This window comes from Prosopis cineraria, unplaced genomic scaffold (assembly GCF_029017545.1).
Source record: "Prosopis cineraria cultivar Desert tree isolate PC_DT_omini unplaced genomic scaffold, ASM2901754v1 PC10, whole genome shotgun sequence".
Lineage (NCBI taxonomy): Eukaryota > Viridiplantae > Streptophyta > Magnoliopsida > Fabales > Fabaceae > Prosopis > Prosopis cineraria.
This window is the reverse complement of record NW_026555341.1, coordinates 16,647,882-16,664,291: the sequence shown is the minus strand read 5'-3', so window position 1 is coordinate 16,664,291 and position 16,410 is coordinate 16,647,882. Positions and strand designations below refer to the sequence as shown.

Genomic DNA, 16,410 nt, shown 5'->3' with positions numbered 1-16,410 from the left:
ATATTCTTATTGCTTCCTCCTTTAACCTTAATTACGAAGCTAAGACATCTTTTTTGATAGAGTGAGTTGTGAAGAGATCTTTTCTATTGTTAGAAATTTAAAAAAAAATTATGTTTCACGGACATTTCTTCTGTTTTGAAAATTCATTTTCGTCAATTAACCAATAAATCTATGAAGGTTAAAGTGATAATCAGGGGGGAAAAATAAAATCAACCGCCAAATATGTACCTCCAACACGTCATTCATTCATTTCATTCAATTTGTTTGTAAGCATTTAAATCATTATTCAGTGGCGTGTATGTGACTCGATCCCTCCTCCTTCACTCAATCCCAAACTTTTCAATTAAACTCTCTCTGCTTTGACGGGTACACTCTTTGAACCCAACTTCATTAATTTTCGCTTTACTCACACCATTACTCATCCACCTCCAATTTTATACCGACAAAGCACACCCACACAATCCAAATATTAACACATCACATCTTTATATATATATATATATAGAGAGAGAGAGAGAGAGAGAGCGATCGAGAACTGGCCAGGAAGAGAATCAAGGGAGAAAATGTTTGTGGCCGGTGCTGAAGAACGTAAAACTCAGAAGAAGCAGCCTGGTGGATGGAAGGCCATTGCTTATATTCTAGGTCTCTTTTCTTTCTCTTCTGTGAATGATCATATATATATATATATTTGTTTATATCATGTGAACGATTGATTAATTACAGGGAATGAGACGTTTGAGAGGCTGGCAGTGTTTGGACTGCTTGCGAACTTTCTGGTGTATCTGACGAGGGAGCTTCATATGGATCAGGTTTCTGCTGCGACCATCATGAGTTTATGGTTTGGTCTCTCTAACTTTGGACCTCTCATTGGTGCTTTCGTTTCTGATGCTTATGCTGGTCGATTCGCCACCATCGCTTTCGCTTCTTTCTTCTCTCTTTTGGTATGCATCACTTCTTCATCTCTCTCTCTCTGTGTGTGTGTGTGTGTGTGTGTGTGTGTGAGATACTTTTTTGGACTAGTGTCTATATGCGTTTGATTGATGATTAGAGGTTTCTCAAACCAGACCCACACGTTTCTGTTACGAGTGATGACTCTTCACCGACTTGTGGACCAGTCTGTATGCGTTTTTTCCAACTTTTTCACACCATATTTGTGTTTTCTGATGACACCTTGTTTCCTTTTTCCTTCGTCTGATATCAATCTGCATGCTTTCAATCAGTTTTTCTTTACCCTATCCTTTTATTTAGAACTAAAGTGCAAAAATATCTAAAAAATTATTCTGGCTTCAAGGACTTATGTTATCTTTAATTAAGTCAACAATTTTACATTAATACTCATTAATTTCATAAAAGCGGATGGGAAAATGTTGATCTTTTTTATAAAATTAATGAGTATTTATTCACCATTGTTAACTTACGGATACCAAAAATTCCTGGGTAATTTTACCTTTAGGCATCTTCCATGAAAACATATTATCTTGTATATGTAACTTTTTGCCATACTGATAAAAAATTATGGAAGAATAAAATTGCAAAAGAATAATTAATAGTCTATCATTTTATGTAAAGTGACTTATAAAACTATCAATTTACTGTGAAAGATTAACTTATATACTGGAGGGGAAGTATAGAGTAAATTTATTGCAAGTGACCTTTTTATTATTAATTCTTTTCAGAGTTATAACTTATAACAACTTTCTCAGTGGTTCGAAAATAACTGACACTTTAAAACATTAATTTTGCAAAAAGTCATTTTTTTAAAAAAAAATTAATTCTTAACTTTGAAAATATAGTGAACTTTTTTTTTTTTTTACACTTTTAGGTAAACCAAAAATGCCTACATAAAGAAATAACGAACTAAATTTCAAATGACAATAATTAAAAATAAAGTGATAAAAGTTTATGAATGAAATTAAAAATTTGATATAACACTTAACAACGAAAAGTACACTTTTTCCTTTTAGTTTTGTTTTTAAAATAATTATCATATTAGCATTTTCAATAAATCATTATCAATTATATAGTTAAAATTTAAATAAATGTCCGAAACTATTTTTCTTTTTTCTTTTTATCGAACTGAAGCATCTTTTTTCAAAATTTTATTACATAGGCATTGAAGTGGGAGACAAAACGTTTAGCAGTTTTTACGCTCTTTAAAGCATAGCAGGACTTTTAATATCAAGCGCAGAATTTATTTATTTTTTAGTATCAGAATAAACTCTTTTTTAATTTCAAAATAAAGTTCTCAACCTTTAATTTGTATTTTATTCCGCTAGCCTTTGTATCGATGAAATAACTACTTGTAATCATAATTTTATTTACATAATAGATTACATGACAAATAAAAGCAACATCTTGATAGGGATCATTGTAGTTTCTCCAAAGACAGGCTTCAAATTATAAGTATGTATCGATCTAACTTGTGTATGATATAAAATTTACATTTAGCATTATTATAGTCCATAAATAATATACTCTCCTCATATTTTACACACTACAAAGTCCCAGAGACTTTACTCTAGTTCATTTACCAAAAGAAAGACTTTACTCTAATTTCAAGTTTCAGAAGATTCATATACGTGATGTTTTTCTCCTTTAATCACAAACACTATCCAATCCACTTTCGCGCAAGTCAAAGTCAAAGATAAACACTAGTCCACGAAATTTTTGTTTTCTTTTGATGATTTTTCTTTTTAATTTGGCTCCCGAACATCTGTCATTAATTATGTGGTGTATTTCCTCCGTCTCTATATATAAGAAGTTTTCTATAACTTTTTTCTCCCTAAATATAAAGGTTTGTTAGCATTTTTTTTAATGAATGGACCATTATACCTTTATTAATTTGAAAAGAAAAAATATAAGTACTCTCATTAATTTACTTTAGAAAAAAGATTCATTTTTTATTTACAATAATTAGGCACAAAATTAGAATATTGTTGTGCTCTTAATTAGATAATCAATTTTTATTAATTTTTGTAATTTGATTAAAAATATCTTATATATAGGGATGAAAAGAGTATTTTTTTTTTTTACAGTTGACCAGCATTAAATGGGTCAATTTTTGGATAAAGAATGATTATAAGCATTAATTTTGTTGATACACAGTCACACTGGCACTCATATTGTTTACTAATCATGCATACTCCACTTTAAGATGGTTATGGCATTCACATGGATGGAATCACTGTCAGTTTTAATTAAGGTGTATGAAATCATTTTCATCCGTCAACATTTAAAACTCCAACCGATGTCTCAAAGTTGGTGTAAATTATTAAATCCACAGTATTTAATGAAGTGTTATTCAACCAAAACAATTCTCCCTCTAGTCCTATTTATAGGACAGAGAGAAAAAAATTTTTTAGTTCTATTTATTAATCATATCATTAAATTTTTATCATAAATTTTATTTTTTACCATTCATTGAATGTTAGAGAGAGATAATATGTTATTAAAGTATCTATATTTAATAAAGATAAAGTTAAAAACTTATTAAATTTTAAGACAGAGTTAATGAGTTTCAAGATTTTTCTTGATACTAATAAAACATATTGAAAGTGACTTATGAATAGGATCAGAGGAGTATATCATAGATATTATTCTCTCCACCCAAATTATAAGACACTCTTAAATAAAATATGCCCTCTGTCCTTATATATAAAGTGTTTTTAACTAAATACTACATACTAATAAAAATTTATTATTTAGTTAAATTCACATAAAAACACAATAATTTTTCTGTTTTACCCTTAATAATATCATAATTAATATCAATGTGGTAGTAGGAAAAACATACAATTAATGATCTATTACATTTTTCAAGATAAGGGTAAAATTGTATAATTACTCAAAAATATAATTGCCATCCCTTATATTTAGAGACAAAATAAGCTTCTAGAAAATATTTTATATATAGGGACGAAAGGAGTATCATATAATAATAAAACTTATTAAATACACTTTATTACTTTACTTTTTCAAGAAAAATATAGATTTTAAAAATTTTCTTCATTTAATACTCCATTAATAAAAGAATATTGAAGACAGAGAATATATAGGAAGGGTAATATTGAAAACGTGTTATTAATAAAACTTTATTTTTATTAAAGTGTCTTATATTTTGAGATACTGAATCTTTTTTACTAGTGTCTTATAATTTGAGACGAAGGGAATACTTAATCTAATCCAAAATAAGTTGGTACATTTTATAAGTTTTTTCCCTTCAAAATACTCCTATATATAGATCACATTTAATTTTGGTCATGTTTGATGCATTAATTATTTTTCCTTGATCAGCCCTTGACTACATTTAAGAAGTGAGAGAGCTAAAAGTTAACGAATGGGTTATATATAAGGAAATACTACAACCTATTGAAAATTTAATGAATTTAATAGAGGCAATAGTGCAAAGCGTTGAAATTTATTTGGAGAAATTTAATGAGTTAGTTAGTCAACTTTAATTTTAACTCCTTTCTATGTTGCATATGAAGTTAGTCAAGTGTAACTTACTTTCTCGATCCCTAATATAAGATATTTCTAATTATCTCACCGTAATCAAAAAGAGATAGTTGAGCTATTAATCTAAAAAAAATAATGATTCAATTTTATTCCTGTTTATTAAATGAAAAAATTTTCACATTTACATTTCATTCTTTTTCATAATTAATGAGTTTAAATAGGGTAATATTAGACCAACGTAATTTTATCCTAAACAAGTGCCATATATTAGTAGGACCCTATAATAGAGGTGGTAAAGAATATTTTTGGCAATTAATAGGACCCCATATCAAGTGCCACATTTTTGGTAATTTTTTCTTAGAGTCAATAATTTAATCCAAACCTGACAAGTCAACCCTAAATCTACTCAAAAAAATTTAGGGCTAAGCTTTAAAAATATTTTTTTTAATGTTTGGGCCTATTCAGGCACCCAAATTGGCTTAAGAAAATTCAGGCCAAGCCCGAACTCAGTCAAGCTTGGCCTGAATTCTTGAATATAAAAAAAATTTAAAAATATATATATAAAGTATTATAAATATTAATTAATTTTTTAAGTTTGATGTCATTTTATACTAAAATATAATATATTTGAGTGCATTACAATAGTTATTTTTTAAAAACTAAAAATATTTATGTTTTTATATTTTTGTTATTCTTAATCAATAAAATATCTCAAAATAATATTTAAAATATATTTTAATATTTATTTTATATTTTAAGACCCAATTTTTTTTAAAAAAGTTTTGAGTCCTTTACATCATTTGCGTATCCAAAAAAATATATTTTATATTTTTATAAAATTAGATAATTAATTTTAAATTTAAAATAAAATTTAAAATAAATTTAGAAATAAATTTTGGGCATGTATGAATTTTTAATTCTACTACTAGATAAATATAATAAATATAATAATATTTTTGGATCATTATTTTGTTATTGTCCACATTAGAGTTAGTTAAAATTAAGAATAAGTTATAGTAAATCCTCCTTATAAGCAGGGTTTAAATAATATAAAAAGTTAATGAAAATAATTAAAAAATAGTATTTTAATCATAATTAAATAAATTTTTTATATAATATAATAATGGCTATTTTTTCATATTTTTAAAAATGAAAAGTACAATTTACCTAAAAGTTGATAAAAATTCTGAACTAATCAAGATAATAATTTTAAGTTAGTGGCCTAACCATGATTAAATTGAGATCAACTTAATCATAATTTAAATTATATAATTTAATTAAAAAATATAAAATATTTATATATGACTATGATAAAAGCAATATTTAAACAACTAAAATATTAATTTATAAGTAAAGGAAATATTTATGAACAAATTACACATAATACAATAAAATAATAACAGAGCTACTTAAGTACAAAGTTGATAAGTTATTATTTTTATTTTATTTTTTTAAAGTTAAAATAATATTTTATGCTTAATGGAATGATTTAAAAATTAAAATTGATTCAAAAATAAAGAAAAATAATTTTAAAAAGTTTCAAGTATTTGGGCTAGCTCAAATAAGCCCCAAGCATGAAGATATTAGGAATGAACTTGACTATATAGATTTTTTAGAAAGGATATGATATTTTAAGCCTGACACAAGTTGAGTCCGAATTAATGGCACTAACTTTATCCTTACCAAAAAAATTGTTTTAGATGACACTTTATAATAGGGATAGGAAAGAATATATTTTAATTTGGACCAGACGAAGCACTTTCTATGGTCCTTTTACTACAAAGCACCTCTTGGAAACCAATGAAACATGGTTTAAATAAGTCAAACTCAACTTAAAAAGGGGGAAGAAAAGGGGCTAGAAAAGAAAGAACTGAAATAGATGAGACTTATTTAGAAGTGCAAACATATGGTAAAATGAAGTTTATATATGCTAATTTCAAGTTAACTAATGAATAAAGTTCACATAATTAACCTATAGGGAAATTTTTCAGGCAGGAAATCATATAAAAACGAGATGCCTGCAGGTTCATGAATAATGACTTATTAATAGTACTCCGTACTTCCTTCAATCCCTGTTAATAAGGCACACATCTATTTACTTGATTAGAATTAAGTTATCAATATTGTTTGAAAATGTAATAAACTTCTAATTTTATCTCAATTTAAATAAAAAAATTTAAATTTATATTACATTCTTTCTTATAATTAATGAATTTAAATAAGGATAATATTAAAAAAAAGGTTAAGGGATATTTTTGTTCTTCAACTTTATTTGAAAGGTCACTAGGGACCCTAAACTTCATTAGAAGTCAATTTTGTTCCTCAACTTTAAATATGCCTCTCTTATTACCCTACCATCTCCTCATTGTTAATGGGCTCCACATTACATTTTTTTAATATCATTTTATTATAAATTATTTGAGTTAAGGGTGCTTATTGACTCATCAGATAAAAGTTGAGAGGCAAAAATGACTCTTAACCCAATAAAAATATTAAAAAAATAGTAAAACCTACTGATAATTACTGGATGTTAGTGTTTTTAATGTCAAGGTGATGAAGGAAAAAAATTTTAATATTGAAGGATAGATTTGACCTATAATTGAATTTAGGATCTGTAATGATCCTTTGACTAAAGTTAAGGGGTAAAAATGACCTTTAACCCTTGAACAAACATAATTGATACTCTATCAAGTGTCTTATATTAAGAACCACAAAAAATTCTTTTAGAGCCACCTTATATAATGGAAACTGGTGGGAGTTTATTATAAATTTTAATTTTATATGTTGATAATGATGAATATTCCTCATTATAACCCAAATCACCTAAATTTTCTTTCAAAATATTTTCTTTATGTGGTTTTCAATTTCATTTCTACTGTTCAACGTACAGGGAATGATCGTGATGACTCTAACGGCGTGGTCACCGGAGTTACACCCTCCACCATGCACTGCTCAAGAACAAGAACTAAACCAATGCGTAAAACCCACCAAAACCCATATCGGTGTTCTGACAATGGGACTTCTCTTACTAGCCATTGGTTCTTCTGGTGTGAGACCTTGCAGCATTCCCTTCGGGGTCGACCAATTCGATGCCGACATAGAAGAAGGAAGAAAAGGAATCAATAGCTTCTTTAACTGGTACTACACTTCATTCTCCATCGTGCTTTTGATCAATCAGACTCTTGTGGTTTACGTACAGGACTCTGTCAGTTGGAAGATTGGTTTTGGGATTCCTACTGTGTGTATGTTCTTCTCCATCATCATGTTCTTCGTGGGGACTAGGGTTTATGTTTATGTGAAGCCAGAAGGGAGCATATTTTCTGGTGTTGCTCAGGTTCTTGTTGCTGCTTATAGAAAGAGAAAACTTGAGCTCCCTGACGATTCTGAGAAAGAGAACGTGGATGAGGCATTTTATGATCCTCCTTTGAAGAACGACAATAGTGTTTCCTCCAAGCTTCCTTTGACAAACCAGTACAGGTCACAGAACCGACTCCTGTTTCTTACATCATTCATTCTGAATACTTCTTCCTAGCTACAATATATAGAACATTTTTTTAGAAGAATTGTTTGGTCTAATATATATAGAAACATTGCATAATTTTTATAATTATTTTTTTAATTATACCTCTATTTTATTTATTACTCTTTTTTAAAAAAATTGATGCACTAGAATTTCAATTATGATTATCAAGGCTTGTATGAAGTATTTAACGGTGGTAATATTAGAAATATGTAAAAAATTTTAAGAGATCAAGATTTCAACTAATTTTTTTTAAAAAAAAAATCATGAAACAATTACCATTATCCTATAGTGTGTGATTCAAATGGATAATAAGACAATTGTAACTAACTCACGTATAGCATCTTAGAAAATTTGGATTTATCCACATTTCTTTTTTCTTTTTTTTTGGGGGGTGGGGGGGGGATCATCTATTTCCAATTATGCCCTTAGTTATTCCCCATTAATGTAAAACGTTAAGTTACTTTTTTTTTTTTAACACCTCTCTCTCATTACTTAAACTCTAGATCCTCATTCATCATCAATAGATCAATATTTCTTTTGATCCTATTTACTAGTCACTTCTAACATTTTCACCGAAATTAAGAAAAACCTTAAACTTTATTAACTCTGTCTTAAAATTTAACAAGTTTTCAACTTTACCCTTATTAAATGCCTACTCTAAAAATAAAATACTCTAGCATTTAATGATTTCTCTAACATTGAATAGGGGCAAAAGAGTAAACATAGATATAATACTCATTGAAGTATCCTATAAATAGAACCACAACAAATATTTTCTCTCTGTCTTATAAATAGGACCAAAGGAGTAGTGTTAACTTGAAAATTGACCAAGCACACCCTGACCATTAATACTCCCTCCAATCCCCATATTATAGGGTATAATCTACTGGAAAAATGTTTTGGTCCTAAATAAACGGTACATAGATTTTTATTTATTAGTAACATTTTTCAATTTTTTCTCCCATAAATTCAATTTCATGGTTTATCGTATCTATATATCTGTTTTTTTCTTTTTAAATGGAGATAAAATGAATTTTTTTATTTTAAGACATATTTAATGATATAACTACATATTTAATCTCAATAATTGCAAGAGTCTTATAATAGGACAGGAGGAGTCCATCTTTATAAAAACGATAAAGGGGTAAAAATGGGAAGAAAAATTGTTGATATATACTACATATTTTCTATATTTTAGACTAAAAATTAAAATACTTACTCAAAGTTGCTGCCTTACATTCAGGATCGACACGACAGAGTAAGTTTTTCGAGCTTACTGAGTTTTTATATATTACTTCATTCATTATCTGGTTTGATTTTCTTCTTATTCTAGGATGTTAAACAAAGCTGCTTTAATAATGGAAGACGAGTTAAACCCAGACGGAAGCAGAAAAAGCAAGTGGAGACTTGCTAGTGTTAAGCAAGTAGAAGAAGTGAAATGCCTCGCAAGAACCCTCCCGATCTGGGTAACTGGAATCCTCAGCTACATCCCCGTTGCTCAGCAAACAACATTCACAGTCTCACAAGCTTTAAGAATGGACAGACACTTAGGACACAGGTTCCAAATCCCCGCAGGTTCAATCCTAGTAATGTCAAACGTCGCCGTCTGCTTCTTTGTACCTCTCTACGACCGATTCCTCGTACCAGCTCTCAGAAAAATGACGCACCTCGAAGGTGGCATCACCTTGCTTCAGAGAATCGGAATCGGCATGGTGCTCTCAGAACTGGCCATGGTCGCCGCCGGCTTGGTGGAAGCAGCTAGAAGGGACTCGGCTAACTCGACCGGGTTCATCATGTCGGTTTTCTGGCTGGTCCCACAGTTGGTTTTGATGGGTTTGTCTGAGGCTATGAATATTATAGGACAGATTGAGTTTTTCAATAAACAGTTTCCAGAACACATTAAAAGCACTGCGAATTCCCTGGTGTTTTGTTCTCTTGGGATTGCGAATTATTTGAACAGCTTGCTGATGACCATAGTTCATTATGGAACTCGACGTCAGGGGAATTGGTTGGCGGATGATTTGAATGTTGGGAGGTTGGATTACTTTTACTACCTCATTACTGTGATTGGAGGTTTGAATCTGGTTTTGTTTATCTGGGTTGCTCGTACGTATGAGTACAAGGAAAGCTTGAAGGTTCACAATGACGACGACGACGCCGCTAGTCGTGATCATGATGTGGAGTCACAGGGAAATTAATTTTGGAATTATTATCTTTGTCGCTGTGATGTCTGAAGTTATATATTTCATAAAGTTACTGTGTAGAAACTAAGTTTATGTGAGAATGATATAATAATATTCAATAAAATGGGACTTTGACATGAAAGAGACGTTCTCTTGGTGTGATGTTGCGTTGTGATTATTTGCTTGAAAGATTTGAAATCTTCTTAATTTCCACTGAAATTAGTTTCGTTGCTAAGCATTTTGACTCTTCGTTAGTTGATTAACATCCGAGCATTGATGAAGTTTAATTATCTTGCTTGATTTTAATTGAAGATTCACACACAAATAATCTAAATACAAAAAAGTCTCATGAAATTACAAACTAAATTTGAAATCACATGTAAGTTACTATTTATTGAAATTGTTAATTATCGTTGGATAGTTGTTATTGTTAATTAATTAATATTGCGTAATTATGAACTGAACAATTCCATTAACGACTATCCAACAATAATCGAAAATTTCAATAAAACACATTAACATCCCAAGTAAAATATGTGAGATTTAATTCAAAATAATTTTATGATTTCATGTGATATTTTTATATTTAGATTGCTTGTGCTTTTTTTTTTGGCCGGCATCTAGATTGCTTGTGTTGGACTTATGAATGGATCAGCAATACACACACTCCCTTATGAATGAATAATAATATTATATATTTTTTCCAATATTTATTAGCCTTATTGTTTAAAGAATAAGTATTTTGTAAAACAAAACAAACGATTGAAAAATCTATTTGAATAATTGCTCTAAAAAATTATATCTAGTAATTAGAAAATGTAAAAACTTGTTTGATAATTTCTCTTAGAATGTGCTTTGAGAACAGAAGATAAAAAAAAACTTGTTTGGTTAACTTTTTTATATAACTAAAATTGGAATGATTTTTTTATAATTATTTAACATCATATTGTAACCATGAATTAACTGAAGGGTTAAAGGGCATGTTCGCCCTTCAACTATTCATGTAGAAACATCTAATACCCTAAATTCTTTTGTGGTATAATGTTCCTCTTTAACAATTAAAAAAGGTACAGTGTTGCACGGCCCTATTATTATAAATATTAATTTTAACCATTAGTTAATTTAAAAAATTATAAAAAAATGACTTACCCAAAAAACTGCAAATAAAGAATAAAATTAAGTTCAAAATTATCAATAAATACTAAGAGACAAATGTTATTTTTTTTTACCATGGAAAAGGCCAAAATATCATTTTGACCAACCACTTTGATAGGTTAAACGATTATTGGATCATCATTGTTGGCAATAACATTAATAATTATAATTAAAAATGATATATTTTTTTAATAATATCTTATTAAAAATTAACACTTTAACATTTAATAATTTTTACCTAGGTTATTGCTAGCAATGATAATTCGATAATCACCTAGTACTTGGTCAAAATGGTATTTTGATATTTTATATGATTAAGAAATAATATTAATCTCTTAGAATTTATGTGTAATTTAAAAGACTTAATTAATATTAACTTTCCTATAGGTTCTTGAATGTAATATTTCCTATCCCTTTCTATAATTTTTATTGATAAATTGATGGTCAAACTTAACTTTTTTAACCATAGGGACAAAACTCACTATCTTCAAATGTTGAAGAAAGATCACTAATACAAAATTGTTAATATAAGACGCTTCATATAAGATGGTTGTATACATAACTATTTTATATGAGGAGGCAGAGCAACGGGCACAAGGAGCGTTAGAGCATATATATATATAGGATGGTTGTACAAGAAACCATCATATCTATTAATAAAATAGGATGGTTCCTTGTGCACCAGTCCTATATTTGTTTTTAGAAATTAAAAAAATTAATTTTTAAATATAAATACATGGAGGATGATTGTACAAGAGAACCATCCTCTATTTGTTTAACTTATAGGACAGTTATCTTATGTACTCTTTGAAATTAAAATCCCTAATCCCTTCAGTTTTTTAACAGAGTTGCAAAGATCTCTTCACGTGCAACGTCTTGTTTAGAAATCCAGAACATTAGCTCAAAACCTCAGCTCTCCCATACCATTTTAATCAACAAAAACCCAAAACCCCACAGAAACCAAAAGCTACAACCAAATGGCATCTTTGACTTCACTTGGCATCTTTGACTTTGTGTGACAGTAGCTTGGGGGCACTTTGACTTCAAATCAATTGTAAGCTCTTTCTCAGTCTCTTGTTTGGTTTTTCACAATCAAGTAATGAAGCACCATATATTTACTTGATTGTTAAAAACCATCAAATATTTAAGACATTACTTGATGGTTATTTTATAATAATTGTCAAGTAAAATTTTATACATTTTCTTTTATGACTTTTTTACTAGACTATATTTGACGGTTATTTAAAAATAACCATCAAGTAATGTTTAAATACTTGACGGTTACTTAAAAATAACCGTCAAATATTGTTCGGTAGTTTGCCAAAATAATTGACGGTTATTTATAAATAACCGTCAAGTATTTAAACATTACTTGATGGTTATTTTTAAATAACTGTCAAATATAGTCTAGTAAAAAATCCATAAAGGAAAATGTATAAAATTTTACTTGATAGTTATTATAAAATAATCATCAAGTAATGTCTTAAATATTTGACGGTTTTTAACTATCAAGTAAATATATGGTGCTTCATTACTTGATAGTGAAAAACCAAACAATTGGTAGTTTGCCAAAATAATTGGTTATTTTTAAATAACGATCAAGTATAGTACAATAATTTATGGTTATTTAGAAATAACTACTTGACGGTTATTTAAAAATAACTGTCAAGTAAACATATAATTGATGGTTATTTTTAATAACCGTCAGTATTTATGGTGTTTTTTTTAAATGAGGGCTGCTGCAAATACAAAGTAATTAAATATTTATACTAGCAAGCCAACAATAAAAAATAAATGAATTATTAAAATTATTATCCAAATGTCTTCAATTTCCTACATCTTCCTATGCCCAAACCCAAAACCATAAAAAAAAATCTATAATTTTACCTAATTTGCAAGTTAAAATTTCAAAACTAAGTAGCCTAAGACATAAAATTGGTCAAAAAAATGGATGTGTATATCAAATATAGTAGACATCCTTAAAGTACTGTATGTAAAGAGTAACAACAAATTCAAGTTAATAGCTATCTAACTAAAGTAAGGCATATTCATTCCAAAATAAAAGGCAATCATTAAGGCATGCATATATCTTTTCATAACTCATGCCAATTGATTGTAGTATTAGTTTTGCGTCATATGTTTGGCAAGAAAGCCCATTCTCCTTAAAAAGTAATTATACTTTTAAATGCCCAAGCAACTCGGTAAAGCTTGTATCACTCCATCCATGTTGTGCCTTCATGTTGTAGAATTTTAACACTGCTAACAACTTTGATGCACTACAACTAGCACACACTAGTGTGTTCACATCACTTTTCAACTTCTCAAACATTTTCAGAAAATCCTTGATGCCCTCTTCAATCACTTTAGCAATTTGTTTGAGACAATCTTTCTTGAGTGCACATGTGTCAAAATCATCAGGACATGACGCACAACTTTCACTATGCTCCTAGCTACAACTAATATCATCCCTTGTCTCACTATGCATTGTCTAACACTTAACTTTGATCCTTCCTATTAGTCACTAAGTGTTCTTTATGAGTATCTACACTAACCCATTTCACAAGGTCATACTTTAAATACGTGAAAACAATCTTAGCAAGGTCCTCCGTATGCTTAACTGCAAACTTGATGAAATCTACCACCTCATTCCAATATTTCTTGGATAGACTATTATCAAATATTCATTTCTTATTCATAATTCCTAAAAAGATCAAGAGGGAAATGTGATTAATGACTTTCACTACTCTTACATATTGGGAGAGTTAGATACAAAGTATCAATCAGTCAATGAGTCACTAACCATATATTTGCACATTCCCTCTTTCATCTTGTTTAAAACTAGTAACTATTTTTTAATGCTAACCGTTGAGAAAAATCTGGCAAGATAGCAGCTTGAAAAAGTGAATTTCCTAAGCTTTAAGCCCTCTCTTGATTAACCTAATAAGAACAGCAACAACAGCAATAGTAACAAAAATCACATAAAGTTATACCTAAAAATAATTTTAAAAAAATGGTAGTATAATGACTTAAAATGAGTATTACTAGGGCTTTATCCCTTTAGAAAAATCAAATTATCTATAACAAGACTATATATGATCCAACAACAATAATAATAACATCAATAAGAAACTAAATTTTAATTAAAATCATATAAACTACATTAAACATTATATATATCAACTTAAAACTTCAAAATTATTTCTATATAAACCAATTTCCAATCGATTCAAAAACTAGCAATATGAAAATTGACAACTCAAGGAATAACAAATCTAAAATAACCATTCAATTATAGAACAATCACTATCAAGCACTCAACAAGCACCCAAAACTCAATTTCAAAAACCTGCTAACAAGAACAACAATGGAGATCAAATAATCAACATTAAAACCACTTATTGATATGTTAGTCAAAATCAACAACTCACATATTCAAATTGAAGATTAATAATTGGGAAAGCAAGAACCAATCTCAAAAGAAGAGAAGCTAATAATAGAGAGAAACAGAGAGAGGAGGACCCAGGAGAATGATGGAAGCCAATAATTCATCCACACGAGCACCCATGAAAATGACGGAGGCCGAGAATCAAAAACCCACGATAATTCTCTATGTCTTTGTGACTTGAAATCAAATGTTGGGATGAGGTTTAGAGGATATTAGAGTTTAGATTTATTGTTTGGACATTATGCATGTAAGATGTTTGATAAAATATCTTAAAGGAACAACATGAATGGTATTGTTGTTTTTTTTTTTTTAAGAGAACATCTTATTCAATAAGGTGTTGGATAACATTATGCACATTGGCATAATTGAGCTAACTAGGGAAACTACACTAGGACTGATGAATTATTGGAACAAGTAGAACATAACTTATTAGGGAAGTCAAGTTTAATTAACATAGGCTAGTAATTGATCAATGAGAGGCATTAATAAAGCAACTAAATAATTGGGATAATGATTTCTTCACCATCTAATTCCTAGAAGCCACGTTCGTTCAAAGGGGAAGACACACACTTTTCTTGCCTTGTCTTGTTATTAGTTTCTAGTTCTAGTTTTACTTTAAATTTAAATTCACTACACTTAAAGACCTTGTGGTAATTTGTATGCACTTCAGAATCCTCACAATCAATTTGGCTTAGCTCCTAAGGAGATGGGCTATGTTTCACCCTAGCTACACTTAGGGATTGACTTAACTAATTTGCGCATCCTCCCAATCTTAGCCACCGTCATTTCAAGTTGGGAATCCATGAATCCTTGATTTGAATAACCATCATATTTAAGGGAATAAATGATGGATATTATGAATACCCATCATTTATTGGTTATTATGAATGCCTGTCATTTATTCACTTGGTATTTTAGTTTTATGCCATACCTTGTGTACTTTTATATGATGGGGACATTTGACCATAATTATTCCTTGATTAAATTATGGGTAATTACCTGTCATATAAAGGTGAGGACAATAAATAACAACCTAATAAATGATGGTTTTAAACTGGCATTTTTGTCCATTTCTAGCATAGTGAAAGCTTCATCTATTGCGCATTAAAGATTTTGTTTTAGTGTCTTGCTTGTCTTTTTTATACAACTCAACATAATTTTAACAAGTTGACATAAAAAGTAACAATGTTTATGTATACATTAGCCATATCCTTATGATCATATTTAAAAATATAGAGACTAACATTTTAAATACACGAAACTTACCCGACTTGAAGCAGCAACAACAACAACAACAAAAATAATAATAATAGTAAAAGGACCAACAATTGTATTATCCCTATTTTGTATAACCTTGTTAAAGTTTGATTTTTTTTTTAATATTTTCAAGAGAAATGGGGAAAAGGGTAAGAACTACTTAACTTGAGTTTTGAGTTAAACTTAAAATCATACTCCCTCTTATCATACTCATAATTACATTTTTTTAATATTATTTCATATTTAAACTCTTTGATTATGAGAAAGAATGTAATACAAATTAAAAAATATCATTTAAATATGAGAAAAAGTGAAAGTTTATTCTCCTTATCGGCAAAGTTAATGACTTACTTTCATATTGCATTTAAAAATGTTCAAGGTATTCACTATGG

At 28.9% G+C, this 16,410-nt stretch overlaps 1 protein-coding gene across 1 annotated transcript; it reads left to right on the top strand.

Moving 5' to 3' along the window:
* The first annotated feature begins 563 nt into the window (after positions 1–563).
* On the top strand, positions 564–10,176 carry LOC129322456 (protein NRT1/ PTR FAMILY 2.13-like). Its single transcript, XM_054968774.1, has 4 exons — positions 564–642; positions 724–941; positions 7,346–7,932; positions 9,312–10,176. Exons 1-4 carry the CDS (start codon positions 564–566, stop codon positions 10,174–10,176), a joined length of 1,749 nt encoding a protein of 582 aa, XP_054824749.1.
* The last annotated feature ends 6,234 nt before the right edge of the window (positions 10,177–16,410 follow it).